This window comes from Centroberyx gerrardi, chromosome 15 (assembly GCF_048128805.1).
Source record: "Centroberyx gerrardi isolate f3 chromosome 15, fCenGer3.hap1.cur.20231027, whole genome shotgun sequence".
Taxonomy (NCBI): domain Eukaryota; kingdom Metazoa; phylum Chordata; class Actinopteri; order Beryciformes; family Berycidae; genus Centroberyx; species Centroberyx gerrardi.
Genome location: NC_136011.1, coordinates 28,455,921 through 28,483,420, shown reverse-complemented (window position 1 = coordinate 28,483,420; position 27,500 = coordinate 28,455,921). Strand labels below are relative to the sequence as shown.

The 27,500-nt window shown below is 43.3% G+C and overlaps 2 protein-coding genes across 4 annotated transcripts in view; both read left to right on the top strand.

Annotated features, from left to right (window-relative positions):
• The window catches only part of slc22a15 (solute carrier family 22 member 15), a 438,052-nt gene that overhangs the window by 6,705 nt on the left and 403,847 nt on the right, over window positions 1-27,500 (top strand). The window contains exons 7-14 of one of the 3 annotated variants that reach the window (XR_013507218.1): window positions 1-23; window positions 352-492; window positions 1,144-1,229; window positions 3,228-3,336; window positions 3,567-3,639; window positions 4,128-4,286; window positions 6,329-7,956; window positions 18,045-18,286. The exon at window positions 1-23 is cut by the window's left edge and continues 144 nt beyond it. Coding sequence is in view for 1 of the 3 variants with exons in the window: in XM_078288771.1 (XP_078144897.1) it covers window positions 1-23; window positions 352-492; window positions 1,144-1,229; window positions 3,228-3,336; window positions 3,567-3,639; window positions 4,128-4,286; window positions 6,329-6,373 (636 nt within the window). In the remaining 2 variants the exon portion in view is untranslated. Of the gene's footprint in view, window positions 24-351; window positions 493-1,143; window positions 1,230-3,227; window positions 3,337-3,566; window positions 3,640-4,127; window positions 4,287-6,328; window positions 9,107-18,044; window positions 18,287-27,500 lie in introns of those variants that run through there. The other 2 variants (XR_013507217.1, XM_078288771.1) reach the window with 2 other exon arrangements.
• Window positions 10,076-27,500, top strand: part of LOC139917832 (TBC1 domain family member 12-like) — a 32,266-nt gene continuing 14,841 nt past the window's right edge. Inside the window, exons 1-2 of the mRNA XM_078288775.1 lie at window positions 10,076-11,733; window positions 26,158-26,287. Coding sequence (XP_078144901.1) covers window positions 10,187-11,733; window positions 26,158-26,287 — 1,677 coding nt within the window. The 5' untranslated portion in view covers window positions 10,076-10,186. The remainder of the gene's footprint in view (window positions 11,734-26,157; window positions 26,288-27,500) is intronic.

The following is a 27,500-nucleotide window of genomic DNA, read 5'->3' as shown; positions in this document are numbered from 1 at the left end:
ACCATGGTGCTCATGTACGTCTGGTGAGTACAGCTGACATTCACCACAGAAGAAGAACAAAACAAGGAAGGATGGTTGTGTAAAGGAGTAGCAGTAGTAGTAGTAGTCCAAAGGTACTAGAACTACTAGTACTAGTACTACTGCTACTATTACTACTACTATTACTGCTACTACTACTACTACTGCTAGTACACATTTTCTTGACAAAAATATAGCTTTTCTAGCTTTTTCTGCATTTCCACTGTTATCTGCCATTTGGATTGTCATGGTCACTTCTCTGCTGTGTGTGTGTGTGTGTGTGTGTGTGTGTGCACATGTGTATGTGTGTGTGTGTGTGTGTGTGTGCTCCAGGTATGCGTGCAGCCTGGTGTATTACGGTCTGACTCTGGGGGCCAGTGAGACGTCTGGTAGCCGGTACGTGAACGTGGCGATGTACGGCCTGGTGGAGCTGCCTGCCTACCCACTCTGCATCTACTTCATTAACAAACACTGGTGAGACACACACACACACACACACACACACTATAATACACCCTGTATTTCGTTAACACCCACTCAAATTTGATCTTGCTCCTATGTAGCTCAAAGAGTAGAGCAAGGCACTAACCAGGGGTTCAGGTCTTTAAAAAGTCTGGAAAGTCTTAAATTATCTAAATTTAAGGATGTGTAAAAACTTTAAAATGTCTTAAATCCAGTTATTAGAGGTCTTATTTTTTCACCATGTGATGTCAGGTTCCTTCGATGAATGCAGAACAGAGTTAGCAGCACAATCTGCATCCTGTCTGCTTTACTGAACACAGTTCATGACTTCATGTCCCGTAACAATGAATTTCCTGCTGTCCTTTTTCTTCTTCTGCCCGTTTATAGTTTCACAGCTTTCATCAGCTGTTCAGTCAGAAATAGTCTGGTTTAGACATCTTTGTTTCTTTATTTTGGTTTTTAAATTGGTCTTCAATTCAATTAGAGCTGGCATTAAAAAGGTTTTAAAAAGTCTTAAATTTAAACGTTTCTGAAGCCTGACTAACCCTGCCAGTGACAGAGGCTCCCAAGTGGAAACACAGACGGTGCTGCAAGGTGTTTTGGATGAAAGCATCTGCATCTGCATGTGTGTGTGTGTGTGTGTGTGTGTGTGTGTGGTTCCAGGGCCGGGAGAAGAAAGAGCATGGCCAGCTTCCTGTGTCTGGCTGGCTCCGCCTGCCTCTGCACCACACTGGTCCCCGAAAACACAGGTGAGAGAGCCGAGTGACGACTCGTGATGTTTGTCATCAGTTTATAAAGACGACTTTTTGGAGATTTAATACTTTTACAAGGCAGTGACATTGTAAACCGAGCGTACAAACCATTAGGACCACTTGAGAATTGAGATTTGATTGAGACTTGACTTGAAGCATGAAGAGAAGACTTGAGACTTGACTTGACTTGGGTTCTGGTGACTTGGGACTTGACTCTGACTTGTACTTTGATGACTTGAAAAGGTTTCTAAAGTCTTGACTTGAGATCTTGTGTTTGTGTAAATGACTTAGATTGAAAGTGATGAGATTTGTTCCAGCGGACGACTGAATTTAAATTCTGTTTTCTGAATTTGTATGGAATGATTGAATTTATTGAAGTTGAAACTGATTATAGAAATCAAACTCATGATGCTCTTACCAAGTTTTTATCCTATTAAAACCATATTGCATTGAAAAGTCCTAGATATTTAGTTTTCTTTAAGATATTAAATTGATACTGGACTCTTGATTTGTTCTGACTTGACTTGCTGTTCTACATTTAGACTTGAGACTTGACATTAATGACTTGGACTTGACTTGGTAATCTATATTTAGACTTGGGACTTGACTTGAGACCTGTGCCTCAAGACTTGAGACTGACTTGGGACTCGAGCAAAGTTGACTTGGTCACACCTCTGGTTCTTAACCCCGTCCAAGTCTCAGACGTCTCGAGGCTTAAACTCCTTCTTGAACCCGTCTCACCCTACATGTACACTTTTATTTGTAAGAGCGTGTGCTCTTATGCAGAGTGATTTAAAATGAGTGCAACAGTAGAATAAGCTTAAATTCTTAGATTATCAACATTACAAACAATGGTAAAATAGCAAAGTAGAAGCCGCATTGTAGAGTTTGAAAAGTTTTTTTTCTCCTCTACAAGTCTGAAGTGGATTTAGCAGGTGAAATCAATAAAGGATCAGAGCTTCACCTGGATTCACCTGATCAGTCTGTCACTTCTACAGTTATTGGTCTTTGTGATTTGTGTGGCAGTTCTAGCCTGCGGCATTTTACTCAGTTTTCATTTCATTGCAAGGAAATCTTTGGCAGCAGAGACCAAGTGCAATAGAGGCTTTGCAGTTACGTCAGAAATCTGCCAGGCTGGAGCCGTGTCGGAGGTCCAGAGGAGAATCGGCTGATGTTATCTTCACATAAAATCGATCAAATTGGTGATGAAATGACTGTTCCCCAGATAAAAACAGAACAGAAATACTCTATACTGTTGAGATGCCAAGTTGTAGGTTTAGAAATGCAGTCATATTACTTTAGGCTACGTTCAACACCCAGCATGTTCTGATCGGTTTATCTGAACTCTGCAGTCTTTCCTCCTTTAGTTGGTTGGTTTGTCCAGGTGAGAATAATGACCTTTGAACTCTGGTGGCACCAAATAACGGCCCCGAGAGTCTCAGTCCTCTAACAAGAGAACTGCGGTGCAAAACGCAAGGGATTATGGGTAGAAGGAGACGGATGCGGTTCCTCGTGCTTGGAAAGCCTAGCAGAACAAAATGAAGTCTGGACTGATGCTCATATTCAGCTATTTCTTCATGTGTTCTTAAGTGGTATGAACACCACAGAAGAAGAGACAGACAAGTCCATCATGCTGAGATAAAGTTACAGGAACTGGAGTCAGATTTGTCAAAACTCTGTCCAATAAACAAGCTGCTTGTGAGTCATGTGACTTTTGTTTACAAGCCCTGGTTCTCTTGTGATTGATCAGTTTGAACCTAAATGAACCAAATACAAAAATAGTCAACTTTTTCATTCTGGTTCAGACCAATGAAAACCAACTGGAGGTGTGATCGCACTCTTAGCCATTGTTGCCAAAAGCTGTGGACCTCCAACATGGCCGCCAGAGGACACATGAAGTCACCTGAAAGCCCACGTTATTTGGGGTAAATAATAAGAAAAATACCGGCTAAATCCTGGGACTGGTTTGTGTGAAAGCTGTTGTTCTGCCTGCAGGAGCCTTGCTGAGCGTTACATCGTTAGCGCTGCTGGGAAAGCTGATGGTCAGCGCAGCGTTCAACATCGTCTACGTCTACACCTCCGAACTCTACCCCACTGTTATCAGGTACGCTGACCGCAGTCTAGTTCATCATGTTCAGTCACTCACACACATCACACCCTCTGGAACTGAGCTGCTGTCAAGACATGAGCTGCTGCACCGGCTCCTGGAAATGTTTGATGGAGAGTTTTCTGTGTGTGCTTTCCAATGTTTCTTGTTCAAATCAAAGGTAACTTCACACATTTGCTGAATTATTTAAATTCATGGTACTGTGTGTGTGTGTGTGTGTGTTTCAGGAATGCTGGGTTGGGAGTGTGTTCCATGTCATGCAGAGTTGGAGGAATCCTTGCCCCCTTTGTTCCCTCTATGGTAAGTGTGTGTGTGTGTGTGTGTGTGTGTGTGTGTGTCGCAGAAACTAAGTCAAACCCAAATTTTTCACACTAGTGCGATCCATGTATTCATTGTGTTCTGAAGTGTCAGAGTGATTTTTCATCTGCACTGAAGATAACTGCAGCAGCCTGTCAGTGCAGCAATAAAGGAAACTCGAATGTGTGTGAGTGTGCATGAGAATGTGTGTGTGTTTGTATCCTCACAATTCCATACACAAAAGTGTGTGTGAGTAAATCTTGAAAAAGCCAAATTGAGCACCCACAAAAATAATTTCCTCACAGCTTTTGCTTAATTGAATTTACTGATCGCCCCTGCACTGTTTACTCATTGCTCAGTAAGCGCTGTCTGATGTCAGTGTGTGTGTGTGTGTGTGTGTGTGTGTGTGTGTGTGTGTGTGTGTGTGTGTGTGTGTGTGTGTGCGTGTGTGTGCGTGTGTGTGTGTGTGTGTGTGTGTGTGTGCGCTGCAGCGTGCGCTCCACAGCTCCATGCCCTTCACAGTGTTCTGTCTGAGCGGCCTGACTGCCGGCTGCCTCGGCCTCCTGCTGCCTGAAACCCTCAACAGACCTGCAGCCGAGACTCTGGAGGAGCTGAGCAACCCGGCCTGCAGCAGGGTGCTGGAGAGCAAGGTGACAACACTGTGACACACTGCAACACGCTGCAACACAGTGCAACACACTGTAACACACTACAACACACTGCAACACACTGCAACACACTACAACACACTGCAACACACTGCAACACACTGCAACACACTGTAACACACTGCAACACGCTGCAACACACTACAACACGCTGTAACACGCTGTAACGCGCTGTAACACGCTGTAACACGCTCTAGCGCGCTGTAACGCGCTGTAACACGCTGTAACACGCTGTAACACGCTGTAACGCGCTCTAGCGCGCTGTAACGCGCTGTAACGTGCTGTAACACGCTGTAACACGCTCTAGCGCGCTGTAACGCGCTGTAACACACTGTAACACGCTGTAACACACTCTAACGCGCTGTAACGCGCTGTAACACGCCGTAACACGCCGTAACACACTGTAACACTGCAACACGCTCTAACACACTGTAACACACTGTAACACTGCAACACGCTCTAACACACTGTAACACACTGTAACACACTGTAACACGCTGTAACACGCTGCAACACGCTGTAACACACTGTAACACGCTCTAACACACTGTAACACGCTATAACACACTGTAACACTGCAACACGCTCTAACACACTGTAACACACTGTAACACACTGTAACACTGCAACACGCTCTAACACACTGTAACACACTGTAACACACTGTAACACTGCAACACGCTCTAACACACTGTAACACTGCAACACGCTCTAACACACTGTAACACACTGTAACACACTGTAACACGCTGTAACACACTGTAACACGCTGCAACACGCTGTAACACACTGCAACACGCTCTAACACACTGTAACACGCTATAACACGCTATAACACACTGTAACACACTGTAACACACTATAACATGCTATAACACGCTGTAACACACTGCAACACGCTCTAACACGCTGTAACACACTGTAACACGCTATAGCACACTGTAACACACTGTAACACGCTCTAACACACTGCAACATGCTCTAACACACTGTAACACACTGTAACACGCTATAACACGCTCTAACACACTGTAACACACTGTAACACGTTCTAACACACTGTAATACGCTATAACACGCTGTAACACACTGTAACACACTGTAACACGCTCTAACACGCTCTAACACACTGTAACACACTGCAACACGCTCTAACACACTGTAACACACTGTAACATGCTCTAACACACTGTAACACACTGCAACACGCTCTAACACGCTCTAACACACTGTAACACACTGCAACACGCTCTAACACACTGTAACACACTGTAACATGCTCTAACACACTGTAACACACTGTAACACGCTCTAACACGCTCTAACACACTGTAACACACTGCAACACGCTCTAACACACTGTAACACACTGTAACACGCTCTAACACGCTCTAACACACTGTAACACACTGCAACACGCCTAACACACTGTAACACACTATAACACGCTCTAATACACTGTAACACGCTATAACACGCTGTAACACACTGTAACATGCTCTAACACACTGTAATACGCTATAACACGCTGTAACACGCTCTAACACACTGTAATACGCTATAACACGCTGTAACACACTGTAACACACTGTAACACGCTCTAACACACTGTAACACACTGCAACACGCTCTAACACACTGTAACACACTGTAACACGCTCTAACACACTGTAACACACTGCAACACGCTCTAACACACTGTAACACGCTATAACACGCTCTAACACACTGTAACACGCTATAACACGCTATAACACACTGTAACACGCTCTAACACACTGTAACACGCTGTAACACGCTATAACACGCTATAACACACTGTAACACGCTCTAACACGCTCTAACACACTGTAACACGCTGTAACACGCTCTAACACACTGTAACATGCTATAACACGCTGCAACACGCTGCAACACACTGTAATTCTACCACAGTCGCTGTGATTTGCATTCAGCATCATTTCATCTGGACAGATTTCTTTTAGGGAGTGTTTGTCATGTCTTATTTGTGTTTTTGTACCCAGGTTCACTTGTACAAAGACGACCAGTGGAAATCAAACCACAAATGAAGCCAGCGGCCTCGTTTTCAACACCGGAGCAGCTCAGAGGGACGGGGCAGACAGACAGACAGAGAGAGAGAGAGAGAGAGAGACAAACAGAAAGAGAGAGAGGACTGTCCATACCCCATTCACTGGAACTACTGCCTCAAAATGGTGAACTGTCCCTTTAATTAACCATGAGGACCAAATACTATGTTCACTTTTTCTGTCTGTGAACTATGAACTTTACACATGGGAAAGGGAAGTTGGTGTCTTCTCAACCTTCCAACCTGTGAGAAGAGAAAGTTACCAGCCGATGGCCAACGGGGGGGCGGGGCATCGAGCGCCGACTTCCGAGAGAAGTCTGGGGGGAAAAAAACAGGAGGTGCGCTCGAGCCGCTGGGCGCTGGACGCCGCCGTGAGCTGCAAGCCGGTGGGGGAACGCTGGCTTTGTAAACTGCTGCTACGCTTCACACGGGTCCGACGTCAAGATTCAACCACGTTCCTCCTGGATTTCATTTTATAGTAAAAGAAACGATCAAGTCTGCCTTCATTTCGTCTCCTGAATATTTTCATGGTGTTCCTGCTGAGAGAGGCAGGAAAACATGTGACCAGCGCTGCGTTCCAGAGCGGTCGGAAAGTTGGAAAGTCCCAACTTCCTGCTTGGAAAAATTCAGTGGAGCGGCTCTTCATTTTTAGCATTGGAAGACCTTTAAATCTCTGTGTAGCTCTGGTAGTATCTTGTGTTGTGTCTCTTCCTCCATGATAAAACCCCCAAATCAGTGATTCTGTGATCTGTTGCTCCGGTAGAGGAGACTGGAGAATTGTGAACAGTCTGAAAATCTAAAAAATAGTCTGAAAATCACTTCTAGCACATAAAGGAACACAAACAAAGCAGATTCTGACAATATATAAAAAAACAAGTCTCCCACCTTTTTTTGACTTATTTACAATTATTGGTAAACATATTATTTTCTACGTTCCATCATCATAAGTTTCCTCCGGCCAGATTTCAGTGTTCCACTTGTTCAGACTGAAAGGTTTAATAAACATAAAGAAAGAGATTCACTTCAAAACAATTCAGCAGCTTGACTAGTTTTTTATATATAGTCAGAATCTGCTTTGTCGGCGTTCCTTTATGTTCTAGAAGTGATTTTCAGACTGTTCCTCCAGACAACGGCAGTGAATGGAGAGAGAAAAAAAACACAATTCTCCAGTCTGCTCTACCGGAGCAACAGATCACAGAATCACTGATTTGGGGGTTTTATCATGGAGGAAGAGACACGACACAAGACTCTACCAGAGATACACAGAGATTTAAAGGACGACACTGACTTTTTTCAGTTTACTGGGCAGCCGCTGGGTGTGAATGTGTGGAACCGTATGTCTTCCCTGGATCAATAAATGTTAAAATAATACCGTTTGTTACAATATAAAGCAGGTTAGCAAGAACAATACTTACATTCTGATCACTTTTCAGCACAGATAAGAATGGTGTGACGTTTCAAAAGTTTGGTACAAGTTCAATTTCTATGAGAAAAACAATAAATCAACATTTTCTGTGGTCGCTTTTTCTGTGTTCTAATAATTGACGTGAACTGTATATACTTTAAGTAATTTGTTACCTTTTCACGGCTGTCAAACAGCTGCATGATCATTATAATTTAATTATCTGGAAGTCAGAAAATGCTAACAAGCTAGCGAACTTCCGGACAAGAGAGGAGTCGAATTTTGACACTTGAAGAAAAAAACATTTTAATGATCTTGATGTTTGACGACTGTGAAAAAGGTAATGACAAATTATTTACACCATATACATTTCACATAAATCATTAAAACACAGCAAAAGCAACCACAGAAAATGTTCGATTTCTTTTTTTGTCCATAGAAATTGAACAGGGTTTTTGCACTTGTACCGCACTTTGGAGGCGTGGCCTTTTTGCCTCGTCATCGCCGTTCTTATCTCATGAATAATGCGGCTCAGGCCTGCTGTGACATCACTGTCCGCTCCTTGTTTCTCCTCCCAGTGAAGAACAGAGGAGGAAGAAAGGAGTGAACAGGGTGTTGTGAACAGGGACCAGCACACTCGTTTACAGTGGATTTGTGTTATTTTTATTCTGTATGTTGCGTTAAATCAAAAACTCTTTGTGTGTGTGTGTGTGTTGGAGTTTGTGTGTGTTTGTGCTGCAGTTGGATGAAAACCTTGTATCGACTCAACACCCATTTATTTTTCAAGTTCTCCTATGAGCGTTGAATGGGTTTCATGGGTTTGTGAGACTTTATCAACCCATAATGGACCAAATAAAATTTTAATTTAAGTAAACATTTATACTAAAATGTAGAGTTACAAGGTTTTTCCACACAACAGCAGCAGACAGCAAAACGGAGACATTTCTTCCCTCTGTGCCTTCTTATACAGCCATTAACTCTGTTTAAAAGATATCAAGATGACAAGTGTAAATGTTGCCTGAGCTGTGTATTTTTATACCGTCATTTTGTAGTACATATATGATCATACTATAATATATAGAAGTATGTAGGTACCAGGGAATATGTGGGTCCTTAAAAACTCTGAAAATGTCTTTAATATATATAAAAAGTGTAAAATATACAAAAAAAAGTATTAAAATGTCCTAAATCCAGCTATTCAAGGTCTTATGTTTTCACCATGTGATGTCAGGGTTCTCAGATGAATCAGAGCAGCATAATCTGCATCCTGTCTGCTTTACTGAACACAGTTCATGACTTCATGTCCCATATCTGTTTTTCTTCTTCTGCCAGTTTATAGTTTCACAACTTTCATCAGCTGTTCAGTCAGAAACAGGCTGGATTTGACAGCTCTGTGTCTTTATTTTGGTTATTAAATTGCTCTTCAATTCAATTCCAGGTGGCATTAAAAAGGTTTTAAAGTCTTTGAATTTGGCTTTCTGAAACCTGCAGACACACTGTGTACAGACTAAAGTATATTAGTATACATACTGGATATAAACACACAGATATTAGCCATATTTGCAAGTGTTGTTTGACTGCTGCTAAAATTATGATTCAGTCTATGACATAAATATTGGGACAATATAGTGGAGTGTAAAGCCATCTAATCTCCTAAGTAGTGTCAAACTGATTTAACTTAAATGAAGATAGGGTGTTTTTAGGGGAAAGGTCACAAATTGGCGCTTTTCTGAAAGTAATTGATTTTCATTCATATTGCTGATTGTTTGCCTTATGATCATAGTTTACCCACTTTTTTTTATTTACCACTACTTCACTCACTAGGGGCAAATGAAAACAGTAGTCAAACCAGCTACGCCTTCTTTTTTTCTTTTAAAGAACACTATTTCTCTACAGGGATCAGTTAAGATTATAAAAATTACTATTAAAAGTATTGTTATTAGTATTTGGGGTCAACAGGGTCAGGAATCCCCGATGCAATTACGCAGCGTGGCCGGCAGGTGTCACCCTCACCCTTCAGCCAATCAGAAACAACGCCGAGCGAGTTGGGGGAAGACATGACGTCATTGTTGGGGCATTTTCAAGATGGCGCTGAGCTGTGGCCGGAGTGCCGCTGCAGCTAGCTAACGTTGAGGGATTTCATTAATCTATCTCTCGACTGGTTAATTCACAAGAAGAAAGACTTGGGGGTTGGGGAAACTTGTTGTTTTTAGATCCCAGAAATGGAGAAGATATATTCGGCGAATGTTAGGTAACGTGGAAGTGTCCCCGGCTAAAATGGTAGCCCCTTCCTCAAAGAACAACAAAACCTGCTGCTGCTGCTGGCCGACCGGGCAGGATTCACTGCAGGATTTTATGCCCGGGGGTGAGGCTCGCTTGGCGGACTGAATGGTCATGGAAACGCCGGAGGAGAACGGAGGCTCGTTTCCCGTCGACGTGAACGAAAACGAAGAAGAAGAAGGAGGAGGAGCGGGTCACAAATCTTACATCGCACTCAAAGACCGCAGCGTACTAGCCGGTGTCGGCGGGGGTCGACAGGCAGGGAAGGGTCATATTTATGTGACCAGCAATGGCAGGAATGTAAACAGAGACGCCTCGGTACAACCGCCGCCCCCACCGCCGGCAGCCCCGGAGTACGAGAAGGAGATAATGTTGGATTTGGTTGCGGCGGAGAAGTGCCTCCCCGTCCGCCTGACCGACAGCTGTGTAATTTCGGGGGTTTGCAACGACCACAGCGGCCTGAACGGATTCACTGAGTCACTCGGTCGGGAGGAGCGGATGATGGTCGGGTTGCACCGTGGAGAAGAAGGAGAAGGAGGAGGAAAAGAAGAAGAAAAAGGGGGAGGAGGAGGAGGGCTATCCGGGACCACAGCCGTTTCCTGCCCAGCTGTGCTCCGGGATCGGGTTTCAGCAGAGACAGGCCGACAGATACGACGGTACCGTGCAGGGGAGAGTGACGGGGAAACCCCGGATTCCGAGGACGTTATCCCGGGAGAAAAGACGACGGTTGGCGGCGCAGACACCGACCATACCCGGACCTCTCTCCCCCTTGGTCAGCTGTCATGCACGGGGAAGCACCAGCCGAACTGCGCTTGCACGGTGGCTTTCTCGGAACCAGATCTAAAAATGCCCAACGGGGACATCGACAGCCCGGGATTCGGCGGTCCCGATGCGGATATCACGTACTGTAAACAGACCGAGGTGTTTTCCAGCCAGCTGCCAGGCCAGAGACTCGGTTTCTGCGACGTGGATTGTGAGGAAGTGAAAATCGCCAACGGTGGTTTGCACATCGTGAACACCGCCAGAGCAACATGTGACCGGCCCGAGTCGGATTATTTCTCCGAGAACACACCGGACCTTCATGCCGACCGGGAGGAAACGCAAGAAAACGGACCCGGGTTGGGTTTGTGTGCGAGAAGCCAAAGCGACGACAGCGGGGGTTTGGCCTCTGAGTGCCCGGGGGAGGATGCACCAGCTGCGGCCGAACTCCCTCACTCCTCCCTCGCTCCTCCCGCCCCGGCCAAGGACTCTCCCAGCCCGGGATCAAGTGCCAAACCCCCCTCGCCTTGCCCGTCGACCTTGTCCAACCTCACCGGTGACAGCCAGCCGACTGAACCCAGCACCAGAGAGGAGGAGGAGGAGGAGGAGGAGGAGGAGGAATACCGGGACTTCAGTTTACCCGCTAGGCCGCAGACTCTGAGGACTAACTCAAACATCGCGGTTTCTTCCCTCAGCTGCGATGCCACCCCGTTGTCCCCCGATGATGAGGACGGGGGCTTTTATTTTGGGGACGAGGGGTACGAGGAGGAGTTCCGGAATGCTCTGGAAGCGGGTCGCAGGCAGAGCGCCCCGGACAAGCTGCCGGACCTGACCGGCCAGACCGACACCTCGGACCCCAAGCTGATGCCAAAGAGGTTCGGCATCGCTGATTTCTTCACCAGGTAAAGTATTTTGGGTCAATGAAATGGACACATACTCTCTCTCTCTGTGTTTCTCTCTCTCTCACACACACACTCACACACACACACATGCACACAGAGAGGGGTGGGTGGTGGATGATACCTCCTTGTCACCATAGAGCAAGTGATGTAGTGCTAAATACAAAAAGATGAGTATACCATTAAACCAAACAACCACCAGCATAAACAAAAATACGCTTTCAGAACCTGCCTTTCCCCTAAAAAAGGCCTTCTGCACCTTACTTCACTTCGAACCTACTTTCTCTAATTCTGTATACTCTGAATTTACATCATGAAGATTTATGTGATCCTAAAAGGAGTTTAGAGTGCAGGTGTGTTTACTTTCCACTCCGTCCCTGCTGCAGAATGTATGTGAAGCATCAGGGGCAGAAAACTAACTTTCTTGTCCGGTGTGGTTTAAAGTGGTTGGTGGAAGTCTGCAGCCACTTTTTTCCCCACTATTTTACCCATGTACCGGTTTTTTAGAAGAGAGTAGGATTTCATATGATGGGTGGTTACCTGCCGAAGCGTCTGGTAGAGTAGATTAATTTGCCAACCACAGCCAAAATGTACCGACATTTGGTTTATTTTGGCTGTTTTGGTTGCAGTTCCCGCCCCTGAATGCATCCGGTTAACTATGGATTTTAGGAAACGGTCTACTTATTCACCTTCTGTTTATAAAATATGAAACAGATGCACACACTAACTAACTAACTATTTGGTCGGTGTTGGGTCTATATGACGAGGAAGAGACGAGGAAAGACATATTTGGAGGAGAAAGCGATGACGATATGTTCACTATTTTTGCATTATATCAATCAAGGGGTCAGAGGTCAGGGGCGGCCAGGAGCAGCACCCTCTGGAACCAGTCGGGGGGGTTCGGTGTCTCCTTCAAGGACAGTTGTACAGGGATGGACGTGTTTGCTGTTGCAGAATTTGAACCTGTGACCTTCTGGTTACAGGATGATGGTCTCTATGACTGCCGTGTGTCTGTTTTTGTGATTACAAAGAGAGAAGAGATGGAGAGAGAGAGAGAGAGAGAAGTGTTTCAATGAGTGATGGAGGGAAAGAAAAGACATGGGGAGGGACAGAGATGTTAACAAAGCAGAGGGGATTTCCTATTCAATTTGAAGGCGTCTTTCTACCTAAACAGAAGGCAAGCTTGCTAGAAATAGAAATACAGTTGGATGCGTCACCGCGTACAAAATGTGTGTATACTGGCTGCGGCTTTGTGTTGTTCGTTTGTTTACAGTCCGTGCCAGTCGGAGCGCATAAAGTTCAGAGAGGAAACTGGAAATAGCAGTGTTACAAAAACTAGTCAAATTCTTCATACCAGCTGCCACTGTGTGACCGTCTACAATTGGTCAAAAATATCCACGGCCGTTGAGAAAGAGCGACAAAGGCGGCTGAGGGATTTGGAAGAATTGACCACGAGATTTTAGCACAGGGATGGAAATAAAGGCAATGAACCGTAAAAAGTAAAACGGAGATGCTTTTCCACAAGGCAACGCAACCAGTCACGTGATATTTTCGACCAATAACAGACGTGTGTGAAGACTTGGACTAGTTCTGCCAGCAAGCCTGTTCACACTGCAGAATGTGAAGCTTCATTTTTTTCTCCCACAAATGCGTCCTTTTGTCCGTACAAACCTGCAGAAATTTGTTTCCGCCACAAGTATACCACGGGCTTCAGTCTGTTTCTGTGATTAGAGCAGGAGAGTCAGAGTGCAAGAGAGATGACAGAGAGAGAGATGACAGAGATATACAGAGAGGGATTCTGGGTGAATTCCATATTTGATGTCTGTTTCTGTGATTAGAGAGAGATATCGAGAGATCAAGAAGGATGTTAGCCGGACGATTTCCTTATTTGACATGTAGGCCTATCTGTTACTAGAGAGAGAGAGGGAGCCGTAGTCCAAGCCAGATAATAGCCTGCATGTTAATCATGCTCCAGTTATCGGGCTAGTAAGCGATACAGCAGGGCTCAGTGAGCATCGACTCGCTGCAGCCTGTTTCCCGAGGGTTTAGCCCACATCCACTAGACTCTCTTCTCTTGTTTTCTATTTCTGGAGCTCCAGCCATACCATAAGGCCCATTCAACACGCCGCTTAACCCTCCATACTGCTGTCATGATACAGCAGTGTTGTGACTGTCGGCCCGTCAGGCGTGAAGAGGGATAACATGTCGCTGTTGTCGTGTGAAAAGCTCGCCAACTCCGGGTTTTGGCGATGTTCATCTCAGTTGAAGGATCACGTGGTTCCTCTGTGGGTTGAGGAAATTTTTCCAACCCCCTTGGGCTTATGAAACTCTTTTAAAAAAACCCCACTGGATAATGTCAAATATGCATCGTCATCAAGCTAAAAACAAGGCTGGTTTTCTTAGTTCCTGAAAATTTCACAGAAAAATCAGACGGTGATGATGTTGGACTGCTGTCTGCGTTATAGTCTGGTGAATCAGACCAGGATCCAGGAAACAGAAACCTTAACATCTGAACAAATTGATCTGTCAACAGAACTGGTATTGATATGGGGGATAAATTGAGGAAATCTAAGCCTCATAAATCTAAGTTCAGACAGGCAACACGTCTGGTAGGAGTCGGATAGTTTTTCTCAAAGTCTTAACTGCAAAAAAAACCCCAAACGCACGGAATCTGATCTTTTTCAGATCAGATTTAAACCACATTCTTAAGTGGTTTGAACTACGGTTCAAATTGCCTCCCTGCAATAAACATGCAGACTTGAATGAGCACTCCAGTCTCTTACTTCCTTGTAATCAGTGGTTCTCAACCTGGGGGTTTGGGACTCCCCAGGGGGTCAGGAAATAATTTGGGGGGTTTGTGAGATGATTTATGGTATAGGAAAAAAACTATTTCTACTATACAAATTCATTATCAGGTCTATATTTTGCTTTTTTTCTTGTGAAATGCTGAATAGTTGGACATATAATTGGGACTCTGACTCTTAGTCTGACCACTAAGATCAGATTTTGAATGTTATTTTTGACGTCACAAGTTAAAACACAAAGAACAGAAAACAACAAACATGAAAGAAAGCCAGAAAGAGAATACCAGCAAAATGCATTCTGCACCGAACCATAAAATAAGATAAGATAAGATAAGATGAGATAAGATAAGATGAGATAGCACTTTATTGATCCCCTTGGGGAAATTCAGGAAAATTGGCATCATAACAGCTATGACAGTCAATGCCATAATGACATCAAATGATTATACTCTCTAAACACACAAATCCAATCTGGTCTCCTCTCCTGTAAATTACAGTGGAACCAGTCAGCCTTGAAGGTCAGATTTGACAAACAAATTGGATTTGCCTGCTGTCTGAACGCAGCCGAAGCAACCTGAAAAACCAGTCGTCAAAAGTGTCTGTAGCGCCACGTCAGTTAACTGGATAGTGGTGAATTTGTGAGGCAGTGCTGCTTTTCAGTCTGTTAGCTTGTTGGTAATCATAGATGTTGAGATTTTGCACAGAAACATCATATTTTCCACATCAGGTTTATTCACATCGCCACAGAGAAAAGCCAGGGAAGGTTTACAGAGAGTTTACCAGTGGTTAGGAGTGACATGCCGCCATGTTGGAAGGCCAAGACTGGAAGTAACTAATTACATTTACTCCTGTTACTGTAACTGAGTAGCTTTTGTACTTTTTTCAGTATTTTTTAAAGTCAGTAATTCGACAGTCCATTTTAAATCCCATCCATCACAGAACAGATCGTGTCTCTCCATCAGCAGCAGAAACTGGATCAACGTAAACTGACAAACTGTGGATCCATTCACAGTGAGAAGAGGAATCTGACTTTACTTTGTTTCTGCACTTTATTTTGTCGTTTCTAATGTTTCCAGTGAAAAGAATCCAGTTTGAACTCTGACCTCTCTCCTTTTAGAATCACATGGAAAAGATCACAGCTAACAACGTTCTCTGTTCTAAAGAGGAACTCAGGAACTTTTACTCTGAGGACATTTTAAATCACACACTTTTTACTTTTACTTCAGTAGATTTCTACACCGGTGCTTTTACTCCTACTCAAGTAAAATATCAGTAAAGTAACAGTACTTCTACTGGAGTAGGACACTCGAGTACTCTGACAACAATAAAGACAGCAGCGTTATCGCCTCTTCGTCCCTGACAAAACAAAAGATTCTGTCCAGGCACGGAGAGTTCGAGGTGTGAAGAGATCAGGGAGGAAGAGGTGATAAAGCTGCTATCTTCCCTTCTGTTGTCATTCCTCCAACATGGCAGCGTGACCCTGATAACCACTGGGAACCGCTCTGCAAGTCACTCTGTAGAGGATTTAGAGGAAGCCTTATGAATGAAATGCAAAGGATTGTGGGATGCATAGCAACCACTGACAATACCTTCTTACATTTAATTACCTCGACTAGGCCGAGCATCACCTCTCTATTCTGTTTGTTGGCTGTTTGGATCGAAATCTAGATCTGGATTAAATCTACTACTACTACTAGTACTACTACTACTACTACTACTACTACTACTACTACTACTACTATCTATAATAATCATTGGTTTCAATTCCACCATTTTCCTTATCGATGCATGATTGCAATTGTTTTTTTTTCTACCCAGTTCTATTATGTTCCTGGCAGGCATTCAATGTCATTCACAACTAAACAGTAGTGCTGGTTCCAGTCAAAACCAGCCCAGTACCTGGTGCTTGATGTCAGGCCCAGACTGGACTAACACAAGGTTCAGGTATCACAGAACTTCTCCAATACTCAAATCTGATACCAGGAACCTTGTGTAGCCTGTCAGAAATCAGTGCAAAACAAACCGGGTTGTTTGCGAGGTGGAGATCAAAAGCGTGGCTGGCGGCCCGGAGGCAGACAGGCAGACTAATAACTGGAAGGTTGTTTGTTCAACCTTCAGAAGCTGCAGGGGGGGGGGGAATATCTGTCTCTGTCTGCAGGCTGCCTGGGTTCACATCCACAGTGCACATCTCTCCACATCCAGACCCAACAAGCCAACACTGACATTCACATTCTGAATTCACATTTACATTTTTACATTCTGGTCTGTGGAAGGAGGTCATGTTTTCACCCCGTCTGATTGTTACCAAGACACCTCAAGGTTTCTTCCATTTTTTTTCCTAGCAAGGTTTTCTTGGAAGTTTTTCCTTGTATGCACTGAGGGTCTGAGGCTGGTGGAGCCGGCAGGTTAGGCTGTGTAGGATAGGTAGGCTGTTATGTCTTGGTAAAATCTGCTTTTGTGCATCTTGTGCTTTTCTGGATTTCTGTCCTATATCATTCTGCTGTATGGTTGATTGTTTATCAGTTAGATCTAGTTGAGCTCTAGCTTGGAAGCTCCTTTGAGACATGCATGTGATAAAGAGCTATCATAATAAACAAACTTGAACTTGAACTCAACAAGCAACAGACGGATTTGGCTGAAATTTGGTGACAGTTAGCCCTTGACCCAGGGATCAGTTGATTAGATTTTGATAATGATCCAGATCTGGGATTTCCATCATTAGACAAAATTAATTTTTAGCCATAACTGTTGTGCTGCGTTCCTGTGCTGGCAGGAAAGTCCGACATCCGGGACTTCCACGTCAGCTGCTAAACAGCGTTGCTTTTTTGTCTGAAAATCAAACCCTGGAAGACTGAGCTCTACTAAATGCCTTCTACTTTAGCTGATGCTTTCATCCAGAGTGACTTAATGAGGGCAACAGTAGAGTAAGATTGAATTACACGATCTCCAACATTACAAACATTGAATAGCGCAGTAAGTGCCAGCATCAGTCAGAGCCAGAGCGCCCTGACAACATTCCTGTGAAAGACATACAAGGAAAATGAATAAAAGTAAGAGTTAAGTAGAGCGGTTCAAAGCATTTTCTTGTTTGATGACAAGCAATAAAGAAGTCTGAGAGAGAACAATACAATACTATGCAGACGGATCGTTTTTTCCCCTCTTTTGATTACTTAAGCGGTTAGCGTTGTCTGACCGGCAGATATTTGAGTATTGCTGTCGGTTTTGGGGGTTTAAATCCCCGTCTGTGTGTCAGGTCTTGTTTTGGTTTGGACCCGGGCCTCAGCAGCTGGACTGAATGTCACGCCGTCTCAGAGGAAAACCAGACAGACGGACAACAACGCTGAGGAGAAAACAGACTGCTGTGATGCCTCGGTACAGGCTGTCGGTGTGTCTGTGGGGACGGCAGGATCAGGGTAGAGAGTCCATGCAAAACAAAAACGCACTATTGAAATGTCATCATATCAATTTGGAAAGTCTATGTTCGTAACATGACATAACAGCATCACATAGCCCAGTGATTCTCAGCCTTTTTCATATCAAGGACCCCTAATTTAATCCACATTAGAGCCACGAACCCCCATTTGATGAGATTTTGTCTCTCTGACCCAAATCTGAGAATATTTTTATTGTCAGATATGATTTTGTCCAGAATCCCATGACTGTCTGTATTGTAGAGAGATAACAGAGAAACTATGATCAAAGCAGTCATTCTTCTACATTCTCTAATTGTGTTAACTTCTTGTAAATTAAATAATGGTGAAGTTTAACAATTCATCAATTTGCTGGTGACCCCCTGAAACCCCCTCAAGGACCCCTGGTGGTCCCTGGACCCCATGTTGAAAACCACTGACATAGCCTACTGGCACTGCTAGTGTTGCCACAATATCAGAATTTAGACTCAATACTAATGCTAAGTTTAATATCTAAAAATTGGATACGACTATGATGCCACGGCAAACAAGAGAAACCATCAGGCTGTGTGTTGCCAATGAGCTAGGGCTGCAACTAACGATTATTTTCATTGTCGATTAATCTGTCGATTATTTTCTCGATTAATCGATTAGTTGTTTGGTCTATAAAATGTCAGAAAATGGTGAGAAAAGGTCGATCAGTGTTTCCCAAAGCCCAAGATGACGTCCTCAAATGTCTTGTGTTGTCCACAACCCAAAGATATTCAGTTTACTGTCATAGAGGAGTAAAGAAACCAGAAAATATTCACATTTAAGAAGCTGGAATCAGAGAATTTTGACTTATTTTTCTTAAAAAAGTACTCAAACCGATTAATCGATTATCAAAATAGTTGGCGATTAATTTAATAGTTGACAACTAATCGATTAATCGATTAATCATTGTAGCTCTACAATGAGTTGACTTTTCCACAGAGGTTTTGATGTTGGTTAGGTGTTGGTCTTTGTCGTCTCTGTAAGGGAAACCGTTCCATATTTGGCTCCTGGCACCAGTTTTGTCAACCAGTTTAGCTGAACTGGGATCCAGTTCAGCTAAACTGGTGGTGGACTGTTTGATGCTGCTGAATGTTTTCAGCTCGGTCTGGTCCAGTCCTCTTCCTCCTGCTTTTAGCTATTCCAAAATACATGTTCTGCACTCTGGAGGTGACACTAAAATTCAGCTTGTAAAACACATTTGGTGAAAGAATCCAAGGTTTGTAAAATTCAATATTGAATGCAGTGTTATGCAGCGGTGTTGTAGTAGTGTGGAAACTTCAGTTAGCATAGCAACGCTCTAACCTAACGTAGCTTAGCATAGCATAGCATAACATAGCATAGCATAGCAATGTCTCTATACATTTTTAGTGCTGCAGAGCGACACATTGGCTGCTGCAGAAATTGAACCTGTGACGTTCTGGTTACGGGACGGTCTCTCTAACCACTATGATACTCAGCCACCATGCGTCATAAGGGGTCTGTGTTATGGTTTTGCCTCCCTGAGACCCCCCAGCCCCTCCCTCTCTCTATTTCTCTCTCTCACACACACACACACACACACACACACTGCATGCATTGGGAATTGAATTGGCTCCTTGGTCACCCCCATAGTTAATTATTTACACACACACATCCGTCCGCTACGCTTTGGGAATTAGGTTGGATCCTATCTCTCTCTCTCTCACACACACACACACACAAAACACACACACACACACACACACACACACACACACACACACACACACACAGGGGCATGCTGACATCTGTTATATTGCATTAATCGCTCCTTTCCTCCTCCAGTAACCAAGCAGAGAGTTAAATGAAATGCTTTGTTAATATCTACAGGTTCTCTGTTCAGGTGTCTGACACCCCGGAGAGAACAAGGCTGTTTCTGATCTGAAGAGCAGCTTGATGTAGGAAAGATGCTGTTTTGTTTGTGCTCATGCTGCGGTGTGAATAGAGACTAACCTGTTGCACCTGAGCCATCAACAGCGCTGTCAACACTTTTGTTTCAAGCACGCTGATTTATGTTTTATCTGAGCATTTCTGTGACTTCTGAATGTTGCTTTTTCAATCTGCAGCAATAAATCTTGGAAAAGCACTCCCTGTATATTCATGCTGAGAACCCCTGTTTAGATTTAGGGCACCCAAATACATTTTTGACAAAAGATAGCATAGATAGCTTCCATCTGAATTCACCTGGTCAGTTTATTTCAGGAAAAGAGCAGCTGGTCAAAGGTCAGATCCCTCACTGATTTCACATGTTGGATCCACTTGGGTCATGAAGAGGAGGAGGAGATGAAGGAGAGGAGAAGCTTAGTAATAATCAGAAACATTTTCATATAAATAAAAGTCAGTTTTGCTTCTATTGCTGATAGCTATAACATAATAGCAATTTAACTGGGTAGTTAGCATGAGCAGTGATAGCCACCATGGCTGAACAGACAGAGAAAAGAGAAAGTCAAACTGCATCAACAGGAAAATCCAAGCTCCGCCCACACTGTTTGATTGACAGGTGATCTGTGGGAAGTGCAGTGCAGAAACACCACAGCAATGAGGCTGAGCAACAAAGATGGAGACTGAATAGAACAAGAGATTCTTGCTTTAAACCTCATGAAACCTGAGACACAGATTGCGTGAAGAGGATGGAAAATGTGGAAGATGGAAAACCAACACATCTAATTTCACTTCTCTTTCTCTCAACTCCTTCTCTTTATCTGTCTCTCTGGCGCACGTCAGTATGCTCGCTCCACAACCACAGACAGAACCAACCACACACACGCACACACACACACACACACACACACACACACACACACACATCACACTCTGGCCCCAGTAGACAGCCAAGCAAATATTATTCCTCCCTTCGCTGCAGGCACTAGAATCCTCCCTCAGAGCCTGGGAACCTCTCTGAAGTGTGTGTGCGTGTGTGTGTGTGTGTGTGTGTGCGCTTGCACTTGTTCTCCTTCGCAGCTCCACTTCCTTTTTATTATTCATCCAGTTCCTCTCCCCCTTTCCCTCTTTCTCTCACATATTCTGTCTAAACTGCCTGTAGTATCTGCTGACCAGCAGACTGTTCCACTGAGCTGAATAGAAAACGCTTCAGTTGGCAAATTCTTCTCCGGCATCAGTGCAGTCAAAATGCTCGGATGAGGAACTGCATGATTATGATTAAAATTATAATTCTGATTCTTTTACCCAGAACTTGTTTATTTGAGGAAGAAAAAGACACATAAGACAGCTGGATCTTTACACAAAATCTTCTGTGGTGAAGCTATAAATGAATGAATGAAATTAAAAGTTATACCGTAAATACCTGGAAAGAGAGATTTCTATATACTTTACTCAATATACTTTCTATGTACTTCTATGTACTATATACAAAATATAAATGTCCCAGTTGCCAGGAGTTGGAGTTGGAGCTAAACTCCTAAAATGCTGCAGTGTTCAGTACATACTGTGTTCAGTACAGTATGTTCAGTACATACTGTACTGAACACGCATCATAGTAAAACTTTAGACTTGTGTTATGGTTAGGGAAGGAATTTCCCCTGCGGTGATTTAGCGCGGTGTATGCGATAAGTCGCTGGATGACGTCACATGCTAATTTGCATATCAGTATATAACCTACAGTCTCCGCTCGCGGCGGAGGGAGGGGGGCTACGCTGTGTGTGGGAAGCGCTGTGATCATCAGACCTCTCTGGATGACAAGCAAGTAGAACAAACCGGCATCAGCCGTACCAATTTATTGGCAAATGCTTTGGGATTCAACACTTCAACATTGTTCCCCGTGGTCAGAAAACGTCGCCAGATTTGTCGCTAGTCGCTTTCAGAAATAAAGTCGCCAGGGGGTTCTGAAAAGTCACTAAGTCTAGTGACAAAGTCACCAAGTTGGACTGCGGTTACATGAGACATTTTTTTAAATTCTGAATTAAATCATTCCGAAGGAAGATTGCTACGCAAGTGTTTACATGAGCGCTAAATATATCGATCGCATTGAGATGTGCGTTTACATGCTCCACAGTATGTAATCAGAATAAAAGTTTCTGACATGCGCAAAACACTGAATCCAGCACTCTAACACGGGCTTACGTTTTTAAAAGATGGAGCTGCGTCATACGACATACGACTCCATAAGTGTCAGAAAAAGACGTTTTGTTTTGCCCCCCGCAAGGGTTAAACCACCCCTCTCAAACAGAATGAAATTTCATTCGGATCGGCCAGTTTATTCTGATTGGGGCGTTTATATGAGGCATTTTTATTCTGATTGGGCTACTATTCTGATTAAAAGGCTCCATGTAAACGCTGTTGGCGGGAAACAATACACTCTTATTGTTTTCATTATGAATTTATTTAACATTCAATACACACGCATTGAAGTGTAAAACAAGAAGTGCCTAGCCTCATGAAAAAAAGAAAAAACGTGAACATAGCGCGGTCGTGGCGGTTGCTTGCCATCCACCGCGGTTGGCTTGTCTATAGCGCGGTTTTGCAATATTGCGGTTATTGCGACAGCCCTAGTTACGGTCCAATTAAGGGGGCTTATAAATCTGTCGGTGGACCCCCGCTCGGATCATCAGATCATAATGTAGTCCACCTCCTACCGATGTATAAGACTGTGTTACAACGTGAGGTGGTGAAGCAGAGGGTGAGGGTTTGGACTGAGGACAGTTCCCTTGCCCTTCAGACTGGTCGGTGTTCTTGGACTCTTCAGACGATATAAATGAACTTACTGACGTGGTGTGTAGCTACATTACGTTTTGTAAAGACTCTGTGATCCCTACCAAGGAAGTGAACATTTTCCCAAATAATAAACCCTGGGTTTCAAAAGAATTAAAAAGTCTGATAAGTCAAAGGAAAGCTGCTCTTAATAGAGGTGATGTAACCAAGGAGAGGGAAATAAGGAAAGAGGTAAGGGCCGAAATTAAGAAAGCTAAAATTAATTACAAAGACAAGATAGAGACAGAGTTTTAGGTGCAATGCCTGGAATGTCATGAAAAAAATGACCGGGTGCTATGAGAGGGGGAATAAGGCAGTTAGTCTTGATGGTTTTAACTCTGATACACAACTAGCTGACAGTCTTAATGAGTTCTACTTGAGGTTTGATAAACAAGATTTTACAGAGCAGACAGATGAGCTGAGGAGCAGGACTAAGTCGAGTCAAAAAATTACCATTGATGTTGACACTGTTGCAAAGTTGTTTAGGCACACCCATAGCAGAAAGACCCGGGCCCTGATGAGATCTGTGGTAAGGACCTGTGCTGAGCAGCTCTGCAATATTTTTTATATGATTTTTATGGAATCTCTGGAGCTACAAAAGATACCAGTAATCTGGAAACACTCAACTACTGTCCCTGTCGCCAAGTGCACTAACCCAAAGACCTTAAATGATTTTAGACCTGTAGCACTTACATCCTTAGTGATGAAGGCTTTTGAGAAGGTGATAAAGCTGTTCAGCAGCAGGTGCAGGGGTCTGTAGATCCTCTGCAGATGCCACCCTGATGCTGCTGAACTGCCTGTATCGTCACTAGGGATGGGAGGATATAAGATTTTATCTTTTATCGCGATAAAAACACTCAAGATAATTTTATCTTGGTGAATTTCCATTATCGGGATAATCGTGAATATCATCACATGAGCGTGAATATCCTCACGAGTGACTTGAAAAAGCTGTCTAGCTTACTAACGTACAGTCCTATTGATTTTATTTTATTTAAAGGACAGACTCACACAATGTTGCTATTTTTTATTTATTTATTTATCCTTTATTTATGCAGGGGGACCTTATAATTTATGATTACCTTATTTAAGATTGTTTGATTGTTTTTTTGCATTCATTCTGCTGTCCTTGCTGTACCACTGTCTGTGTGATCTGAAAACAAGTTATTCATTTACTGTGCATTTACAACACATAACTAATTGAACCATGTGACTGCTTGGATATCAGGTTGATAGGTAGATTATTTTTATTAATGGATTTTTTTCTCTCATTGTGATTACCTGCTGGGTGTTGGCGAGAATCTGAATCTGTCCTTGTTTGTTTTTCACTAAAAAGGATGTTCACAAAAAAAAGATATGTGTCCTGTGATGCAATAAAAATATTTGTTTCTTAACAAAATGTAAGGTAAAGGGATTCCAGTATGTTTTAGTGCCATTTTAAGAGTTTTAAGCATATTTTGATGATTATCAGGATAATATCGTGAATCGCAATTATTTTGGCCAGGATAAGTGTGACACGAAATTTTCATATCGTCCCATGTCTAATCGTCACCTTGAGCGCCCCTTGACTCATGCCAGACTTCTGTTCATTGATTTTTCTTCTGCTTTTAACACCATACAGCCACATTTGCTTGCAGAGAAACTTCTCTCAGATTTTAATCTTGATATTAGTATTATTGGATGGACTTTTTTAGACTTTCTGACAGATAGATCACAGTGTGTGAGAGTTAACGGTGTCCGTCTCAAACAAGCTCCACTCATCCACTGGTTCACCCCAACGATGTGTACTCTCTCCCCTTCTTTATATTCTTTACACAAATAGCTGTCAGAGCAAGTTTGAGAATAGACACATTATAAAGTTAGCAGATGGTTCGGTTATAGTTAGCCTGCTGAAGGGGGGGGGGAACAAGATCATGGGCCGGTTGTTAATGACTTTGTGTCATGGTGTAAGGAGTCTTTCCTTGAACTGAACGTGTTTAAAACCAAGGACATGATTATTGATTTTAGGAAGTCAGCACCCATCCCCAAACTCACAGTTATTGAGGGAACTGAGATTGATTTGGTGGAGAACTACAAATATTTGGGTACTGTGTTTGATAATAGCTTGTGCTTTCAGACTAATGCAGATGCCATTTCTAAGAAGGTACAACAACGTCTTTACTTCTTGAGAAAAATGAATTCTTTTAATGTGTGCACCAAAATGATGACTCTGTTCTACAGAACTTTTATTGAGTCGGTGCTGTCTTTTTGTATTGTGGTTAGGGATGCACCGATACCGATACCAGTATCGGTATCGATACTGGTATCGGTATCGGTGCCGATACCAGGCTAAAATGGAATATCGGTATCGGAGATTTTACCCAAGAGTAAAATCTGATACCAAAAGCCATGAGTAACATGTAAGAAATAAAAGCAAACTGTCTTGATTTTATACATTTGTGGCACATGGAAGCCTGTATTTCTCAGTGGGAAAAACAAGGATTTTATCTCAATAATTTTGTCCATTGACCCCAAACTAGGGAAGTAAGCCTGCACTGTTCAGTAAAAGTAATAGATCGGATCGGTACTCAGTATCGGCCGATACTTAAACTTTCATACTCGTAATCGGTATCGGCATTGAAAAAGTGGCATCGGTGCATCCCTAATTGTCGTGTGGTTTGGGAACCTGGATCCGGCCAATAAGAATAGGCTTGGTCGGCTTGTCAGAGCGGCCAGTAAAGTTATTGGGGTGAACCAAGCACAGCTCTCTGACCTTTACGGTCGGCAGGTCGTAAGGAAGGCCCGTGCCATATCGGACTGTCCTGACCCCCCCCTGCAGAGGGAGTTTGAGCTTCTACCTTCAGGGAGAAGATATAGAGTTCCAACTCAGAGGACTGAAAAATTCAAAGACTCTTTTGTTTGCACTGCAATTAGAAGGCTGAATTTGCACAATGATTGTACTAAGCACTTTCTGCACTCAGCAATTTGTTCGTTTTTTTTGTCTTCACATGAAGTGATCTTGCACTGTACTGTATTGTATTGTTGTCTCTGTGCTCTGTCTGGTATGTTGTCTTTCATGTTGTATTTTATGATAGATTGAATGTGTTTTTAATACCTGGCTACAACTATTCCCCTAGTGGGATAATAAAATTTGACTTGACTTGACACAAATTGGACAAATCGACTGTTTTTCTCCCATCCCCTCTCTCTCTCTCTCTCTCTCTCTCTCTCTCTCTCTCTCTCTCTCTCTCTCTCTCTCTCTCTCTCTCTCTCTCTCTCTCTCTCTCTCTCTCTCTCTCTGTTCACACAAGATAAACTTCTCTCTCACCCAGTTCGATTCAAATTTCAATTTCAAGACCTTTACTGATGTGTAGAGCGTGAGTTGCAAAGCAGGCGAGTAAAGATGGCAGTAATGATAACAACCTCTCTCTCTCTCTCTCTCTGTGTCTCTCTCTCTGTCTCTCTCTCTCTTCCAGGAGCCTGTTTTCTAGGAAATCCAAAGAGCCTAAGGCGCCGTCCCATAATGCAACAGGGTGGCGGTTATTTGGCAAGCCAGCAGCCAGGGAGAGCGAGGCAACTAAAGACCCCGCCCCCTCCACAGAGCAGGTTGGCTCTCTGAACACACACACACACACACACACACAGCATCCTCCTCTCCAGTCAAGCGCTGGTAACTTTTTTCTGTGGTTGTAAAGTTTTACCAGCTACTTTAACAAGTAAACATCTTTCAGAAGTTTTTTCTCTGCTAAAAATCATTCTGGCAGGTAAAACTGTGACAGAGACTCCTTCACTGTGGCACAGAAAAGGTTTCTGCCACTGCAATAACTATATATAACTATAAATACTGAGCTACCATCATCATCATCATCATCATCATCATCATCATCATCATCATTGCACAGATAACAGAAACACAATCACGCTACCTCTTTGTGAAACACACATACATGATAATACATACATGACTGTGTAACTTGGGGAGGAGATTTTTCTTTGTTTTTTTACAGGATTTCAAGTATTTGGTACTAAAACCTCCCATTCATTTCTAATGGAAGCTTACTGCTGAACGTTTCCTTTTGTTGTCTTCCTGATAATGGATTATAGATCAGGTTGTGTCCATCCATCCGTCAAATGTGATAATCTCAGACCAAACTTTGATGTCTGGTGCATTGTGGGATTGTGCTCTCGTATTTAAGAAAGTATATTGGTTGGCGTTGTGGGGGCGCGATAATTAAAGGTCAAAGTTTTTGACACAAATCTGACATGTCAGACACTGATTTTGATGAAATTTGTAGAGATGATGCATTTCGGCACTGCGTTGTGACATTTAACAAGCATGTCACTGGTGATGAGCTGCGACCAGCTCGGCACTTGGGGAATGTCAGAGCTAAACTGACTCAGGATTAGATCACCGGCGAGGCGAACGTCTGCTTTACCCGTCGAGCTGAACTCAAAGTGATGTGGCGGTCAGGCTCAGAGAGTCTTTATAGCCGGGTCCCGCAGTGGCACATGTGCAGTAGGGCTGGGCGATATTGACGAAATCAGATATCACAATATTTTAGTCCGAATACCTCGATATCGATAATGTGACGATATTTTGGGGGATAACCGAAGTCCCAGAAGATATCTAGTCTATATATTATACGATATATCGCCCAGCCCTAATGTGCAGTAAAGTTTTTGGAAGTTTTTAGGAGCCATCGACCAACAGAGTGACTTGTACCGGAGTATAAGTATTAGTATTAGTAGTTACTTCTAACTGCTGATGATGCATCTTGTTGCTGATTGGCCCAAGGGGTGCCTGCATCATTCCTGGGGG